This window comes from Helianthus annuus, chromosome 13 (assembly GCF_002127325.2).
Source record: "Helianthus annuus cultivar XRQ/B chromosome 13, HanXRQr2.0-SUNRISE, whole genome shotgun sequence".
NCBI classification, from domain to species: Eukaryota; Viridiplantae; Streptophyta; class Magnoliopsida; order Asterales; family Asteraceae; genus Helianthus; species Helianthus annuus.
The window spans coordinates 59449649-59457196 of NC_035445.2; the positions used below are offsets into that span (position 1 = coordinate 59449649).

The following is a 7548-nucleotide window of genomic DNA, read 5'->3' on the forward strand; positions in this document are numbered from 1 at the left end:
TTACACATGATGGTTGTGCCGCTGGGTGAGAAAACCAACGAACAAAAGAGAAGCGGGTTATTACCAGCGACAAATAAATGGTGGGACTGGTTACAACCCCCTGCCCTTAACAAATAAGACTAGAAATCTATCAATAAATTTTCACCATGAGTCAAATCTAGTTAACCTAACCCCCGTCGCAGGTTAGGACGTTATATGATGTGTTCTTTGCATCATATAAAGCCATATTAAAAGATCATGAAAACAACTTTTATCGTTACAAAATGGTTAAATCACAAAATAGTCTCAGTTGTTTGTTTAAAGGATGAGATGATACATTATTCCTTGCAAGTTCAAACACAAAATGCACATAAACAAACATGTGAAGTACCAAATGACTCGGGTTTGTGGTCTAGGGTTCTCCACCAAGCTCCACTCGAAGGTTGTCGTATGGAAATACCTTGGGCGTCTGTTCACAAAAAAACAAAAAAAAAAAAAAAAAAACATTAAAAGAAATCCATGACTAAAGTCAGCGAAAATAAATGGGAATACAGTTCTTGGAGCACATATAATATCCAGCTCAAAGGCATCACTAACTCCAGCAAAACTGTGAAAAATAACTAAGAACTAAAAGCTGAATTGAGGTTTGTCGATTGCTATATCTACCCACGAACACAAGTGCGTGAATCTTTAATATGTGTATAGTTTCTCGCAGATACATGAGTATATTGGAAAGCAATAAAAGTCATAATATGAAAAACATGTAAGAGCCTTAAGCAACTCAAAACTACACAGATTGGTTAGAGATAACACAGAATCATTTAAAGCCTCATCATGTTAAACTCGGTATCAAAATCGTATGACTTACATATGGTATCTTAGAAGCTTTGTCATTCAGAGTAGCCATCAATCCAAGGGTAGCAAAAAATCCCAGTCCACCACATAACCAACCAAGCGCTTCATACTGAAACCAAACATAACTTCAATAAGCTCAACACAAAGTAATAACCGAAACCAATTCAATAACACCTCAAAATATTACCTTTCCAACAGTATCGGCTATGCGATCAATACACGGTTCAGGAAATGGAGTTCCATTGTCCCATACCAGCTCATCATTTATAGGAAGCTGAAACAAGCAAACCAAACAGCTCAGCATCAACTATTCTCATTGAAATCAGTAGATTAACCCTAACAGGCTAACCGCTAACGTAAAACCAAATAAACAAAAATGCTCGCTTCAGAAGCATAACCTGATTTATATTTATATCCATATAATAATCGATTCTCTCACATTCGAAACCACGCTTTTGTTGTTTATATCACTTCGTATATATTCAATGTTATAAACAAATTCATAGTCATCACAAACAACTGTCTAAAACAGATTAACATCCATATAATAATCAATTCTCACATTCACAACTCCGATTACGTTGTTCATATCACTTCATATATATTCAATGTTATGAACAATTTCACAATCATCACAAACTGAACCTTAGGGTTTCGCTACTGACTAGACGGATTGATATCCACACAATAACCAATTCTCACATTCAAAACTCCTTATATCACTTCGTATGAATTCAATTTTATAAACAACTTCATAATCATCACAAAATGAACCCTAGGGTTTCACTACTATCTAGAACAGAATAATATCCACATAATAATCAATTCTCACATTCAAAACCACAATATCGTTGTTCATATCACTTCGTACAGATTCAATTCTGTAAACAATTTCATAATCATTACAAATTAAACCCTAGGGTTTCGCTACTGTCAATTACGGACTTAAACAGCATTACAAACATGATATAGATAAAACAATATTGAACCGAAGCTGATACTAATTATTGAGATTGTGATCTGAGAATTAATTGAACTAGAAATTAAAACTTACAGGTTTGTCGGGAACGATGTGTTTGCCGACCGGTAAGCCCATACCGGAACGGAGACGAAGAGAAGATGCGCCGGATCGGCTAACGACGCCGTTTCCAGCCATAATCTGAGAGGCCACGTGGCTCAATCTTCCGGCCATTGTTAGTTTTCGATCAGATTCTGCAAATAGGTAGATGAAATGCAATAAGAATGGTTGTTTTGAGATCGGCTTCCTGTTGAAGAGTAATCAGTGGAAATTGGGGATTTGTTAGTGGATCAGTCCGGCCCATTATACCTTTGGGCCTGTATACAGATTTGTTTATTTTGGTGCATAAAAAGACCGGCTATTAACCGAAACTGTAACCGGCTTGTAACCTATATACTAGATTGCAGTTTAGGTTAGAAATAAAACTGTAGGTTAGGAACTGGTTTAGGGGCTGTTTGGCAACATCTGAATGGTTAATTACTGAACCAGTAAGAGGTTTGAACCATTAAGTGCTGAACCAGTAGAAGGTCTGAACCATTAAGAGCTTGTATAATGTTTAACCGTTCAGAGACACATGTCTAACCAATTCATATTAGAGATCTTAACCATTCAGACCCTGTATAAATCTTAACCATTCAGAGATAAATGTCTGAACCATTCAGACAACTGTTCGTGAAACAAACAGTCTGAACCACTAAGTGCTGAACCAGTAAGAAGTTTGAACCATTAAAAGTTAAACAAACAGCCCTTAGAGAATTAGAACAAGAGCCTGTTAGTAACCGGCTTTTTAACCTAAAATTGTCGGTTAATCGGGTATTACCATTTTTTGATATTGGCTATTATTTTTTTAGTTATTTTCTTACAATTTGGCCCTCATGCAAAGTGCAAACATGCATACATATATAAAAAGTAAAGTGTATTCGTTGATTTTCTATGTTTCTATAACGAAATTATGTTTTACTAATTTCAAAATATAAAATTAAAAAAAAAAACTTTACTAAATTTATCTTATATATTTGGAATTTTTTAGTTGTTTATTACCAATCTATTATTTATTGAAAACTTTTTGTGAGATGAATACAGTATTCAACTTTTTACAAGTTTGGAAACTAACTTTACATGGTGATGCAAGCTTAGTTTGTGTATTAATTATCAAATATAGAAATACAATTTTCACATGCAAAATGGTAGTAAAAAGGTTGCCTCTCCCGGCTGATAAACATACATTCGGCTTTATAAAATGACTAAAAAGGTTGCTACTTCACTTTGATAAAGTGTCACAGATTTGACAGATAATCTTAGGTGACAGCAACGGTTGTGTTGTATGTTGTGGTGGAGACGTGACGACGTAGATAGCGATTGTCTGGTGGTGTTGTGCGGTTCTAGGTAGGTAGAGAGAGAGAGTAGCGATTACTTTGCTAATACTATACTAATAAAGTTACCGTATTGCACCTAAACTTTATTAAAGTTAGATTTCTATTTGTTTACGCGAGTTTTGTTATCTTTTCAACTTGGTTATTCTTTTTTACCATAATGTTTTACATTTCGGTCTCTATTTGGAAAGTGAACACTCCGCAACACGCGTACATGGTTCAACGTTTTTACGTTTATATTTGTTCGGTTTTACGATCCCGTCGCAATGCGTGGATCCTAAACACTCGATGTTATAAATTAACCGGTTTTTAATAACCGATATAGGTTAACCGGTCATATAAATGACCTAACTAGTTAATAGGTTATGGTTTTCAACCCGAACTGGTTATTAGCCTAATTAGTTTTGACCAAGTCAACCAATAACCAGTTCGGTTAATAACTAGTATGAAAAAAAACGGTTAACCGGTGTATACACCTTTATTACTCATATGTGCTTAAAAACTATCATTCACATAAAGGATGGGTGTGTGAGTTGGGTTGTTCAAATTGCTCGGCGCTCGACACTTGTTCGATGCTCGCTCGAAAAATGCTCGGAATTTGCTCATTCGATTCAGCTTGATTAAAATAAATGCTCGATTCAGCTCGGTTCGATTTGTAAACGAACCGAGCACGAGCAAAGGTCCGCTCAGTTTGGTTCGGCTCGTTTGGCTCGATTTATTTTATAATGTGTGTGTGTGTCATTTTTAATGAAATGACTATAGGCCCACATAAACAATGTTTGGTTCAAGATCCAAATAAAGCTCATTTAAGTAATTAAAACCGAAGTCCAATACCAATAGTCCATTGCCGAGTACTTCAATTTCCATTTAAGTAATTGAGTCAAATTGTCAAATACTGAAATGTAAAGTGTCGATCAATACCCAAGTCTTAACCCGCAATTTGATTCAAAAGTACAAAATCCTAACCAAAACCCCCATTGGCCATCATTATTCGATTTCTCCATTGTCACTCGCTAGGGTTTTCCTTTAATTGATTTATTCAATTTCATACTTCCGATAGAATAAGGGTCTGCTTCAATCAGTCAACGATTTATATTCCCGCTCAGTTAATCTCTATAGAACTAGTTGAGTGTTTTTGTATTCCTTCTTATTTGTTAAATTTATACTTGTGTACTAATTGGACGAAACCTCAAGGACGAAAATTGCACTTTATTTCTAATAATTAGCACCTCCATCGTCAATTTCCTTTTTGGTTCTACAATACAAGATACTCGCTCAACGTTCGTTTGAAAAAATGTTCGGATCGATAGACGCTCGCTCGACTTTGGCTTGGTTGAAAAACGCTCTATTCGGTTCAGTTTGTAAACAAACCGAGTACGAGTTAAGATCCGATCGATTCGGTTCGGCTCGTGAACAACCCTATGTGTGAATGATGCTACTCTATGACTCTTTTCACCAATCTTTCTCCTAGTCCATATTGTTCATTGATGCTACCATTAATATTTCAAGGGTCGGATGAATATATCCCTGACGATGTGGATGGTGCAGACTCATAAACAAAACTATAAAACACTATCTATGGCGTACGATGAGCTCATATATGAGCAGAGTAAGAAGATGAAATTGACATGAGACAACTAGTAAAGAAATTGAAAATTTAAAGGATTGAAAGTAACTTCAGTTAACAATTGCAAGATGTTTGGTTAGTAAAAAGATGAGTCGACGCTACTAAGGGAGTCGACAATAAGGTAGAGGTTAATTTATGTTATTTTGACTTGTTGGTTAGATCTGAGATTCAAAAGTGGGTGAGGGGTCTGAAAACCTCAAATGGGATTCATTTTCTTTCGGTGCAAGAGACTCGGTTGGTTAATCCGCCTCTGTGGTTGCTGAGTAATCTTTGGGGAAGATCCGCTTTTGGGTTTGAAGTGATGAACCCAATCGGTTGTTCAGGGGGTTTATTTTCTTTATGGGATCCTGGGTCCTTCTCGAAATTAGTGGTGTACAAGTCCAGGCATTTTCTTGTAGTGCCCGGGGTTGTATCGTACTCAGGAGAGGTTGTTAATGTTCTGAATGTTCATGCTCCCAATGATTGAGCGACCAGAAGGCAGGTTTTGGAAGAAATTCTCATCGTTTGCATCTCCATGCCGGGTTGTTGCTTTTGATGGGAGACTTCAACAATGTCAGGACAGTAGACGAAAGGCAGAATTCTGAGTTCGTGGCTTCGCATGCTTCAGCTTTTAATCAGTTCATTGAGTTGGGGGATTTTTGTGAGTATAGCATAGGGTAGTGTAACCACTGCCACTAAAATCAATAGTTAGGACAATAATTAGTCAATAAGAAAACCCTAATTGAGACACCCAATTAATTCTGCACTAACCCTAAAATTTTTAGAATGATCAGAATCAGGATTAGGGCCCCTAAAACTTGAGGGGGGCAAACCCTAGTTGATAATTATCTAAAATAAAACGTAGCTATGTTCTGATTGGCTGGATTCTTGAGTCACCTAAGCTATAACCGAGTCTAGGCAGCCTATGAATTAGACTGCTTAGCTTACGGACCGTAAGGGGTCCGGCATACGGTCCGTAAGCGAGCCTCAAAAATTCCTATAAATAGCCGACATTGGCACTTAGCTTCTGTTGTTCAAACGTCGCACAGATTCCGTCTGTACGTCGAGTTATAGCTGTTACACTACAATTAAACACACACACGATCACGAGGTGCTGCCGCAATCAGGGTAATAACTCGATCGCTATTACGATTCAACGTCCGATCGATTATAACTATCCAATGATTGTCCGAGTGCTGCTCAAATTGAGCTTGTACTTTGTTATTCATTGTGATTTCAACTTGAATGTTTGAGTGCTGTTCGAATTCGGACTATGCTCTGTCATTCGTTGTGAATCCATTGGATTATTAAGTATCGCACTTGATAATAGTTGTGAGGGTTTAATCTCGTGAATTGACGTAACTGCTGAATTAGTTACTAATCCCGTTTGTGTGTGCATTGTTATTTAAATTAGGTTAGCAGGCTAATCAGTAAAGCTTATACTCTGCTCGTAAATCTGCAATGTGAGTCATTTCCCTTTTATAAACTCTTTTCTCACAGTTTGTGAGTCATTCTCTTTTTATCAACTGTTTTACAAAACTCTAAATTATTTCAAAGTTATAATTACAGGGATTAAGTCTATGTAATCACCAAATTACAGCCGGTATGTGGGGTTTTGTATACATTACTTGTTTCCTGTCACACTTGGACAAACGGGTGGCCAAGGGGTGATCTGACCACAGTCACAGACACCATTGGACAAATGGGCTAGCCAATGGATGGTCGAGTGACAAATACTGTGGGTAGTTGGGTTGATATCAGAAACATTGTAATTCCCCTTAATACTGTAGATTATAACAAATGTGTCGTTTTCAGCAAAATGAATGATTCACTCAGTATTTCCCCGCTGACAAAACCTTTTTCAAACATGTTTCAGGTGATCTGGTATGAGCAAAGAAAAGTGCCGTGGAGCACTCCCAGCTTAGAAAAGTGGCTCAATGTAAATAAATAAATGAACATGTTTTGAAAATAAAGATTTCCCTGAGAAATCACATGATTGTAAATTTCGGGAATTTATCCCTAAGTTATGAAACGAGCAGTTTAAATTATTGAAAGATCATGTTTTTAAAAAGACTTCCGCTGTCGCTTAAATTAAATACCACGGGATTCCTGTCCCGCGGCTCCTGAAACGGGTCAAACCGGGTCGGGGGCCGTGACAGGTAGCCATTTCACATATATGTCAGATGCAAGTTGTAAGTTGAGCAAATTGGACCGGTTCGTTGTAACGCTCCGCATTCTTGTATTTTCCATATTTAGAAAGTTGTATTCGCATTTCTATTTTTAGCAACTTGTAATTGTATTTCGTTTCCAATCTTGTAATCCGAGACTTCGATCATAATGAAAAATTGTATTTATACTAATCATACATATGTTATATGCAATCAATCCTCAAATACGTGTTTATATGCAATACCGAGACATATTATACATTCAAACTATCAATCATACACGCACGATATGTAACACATACATGTATACACTTTCAATACTCTAAAACATGTAAAAACATAAACTATTAGCATAAAATAACGAATACAAACAAGTATAGGGGCCAAAGTTGAACAAAATCAACATAGTTTGGGAATTTTGGGGCGCCAAGTGACGTGTGCGTATATATACATATTTTACAATGAATTTTACACAGGAACTTGGTTTTAATATTTATAAAAATGATTTATACCTTAACATTAAAACACACACAAAAGGACAAGTGTACT

General features: G+C 36.5%; 1 protein-coding gene across 1 annotated transcript; it reads right to left on the reverse strand.

The window, feature by feature from the left end:
- Positions 1 to 227: 227 nt before the first annotated feature.
- Positions 228 to 2090, reverse strand: LOC110898023 (NADH dehydrogenase [ubiquinone] 1 beta subcomplex subunit 8, mitochondrial). Its single transcript, XM_022144762.2, has 4 exons — positions 1889 to 2090; positions 1022 to 1108; positions 848 to 943; positions 228 to 448 (listed from the first exon to the last, which is right to left on the reverse strand). Exons 1-4 carry the CDS (start codon positions 2024 to 2026, stop codon positions 392 to 394), a joined length of 378 nt encoding a protein of 125 aa, XP_022000454.1. The 5' UTR covers positions 2027 to 2090; the 3' UTR covers positions 228 to 391.
- Positions 2091 to 7548: the final 5458 nt, after the last annotated feature.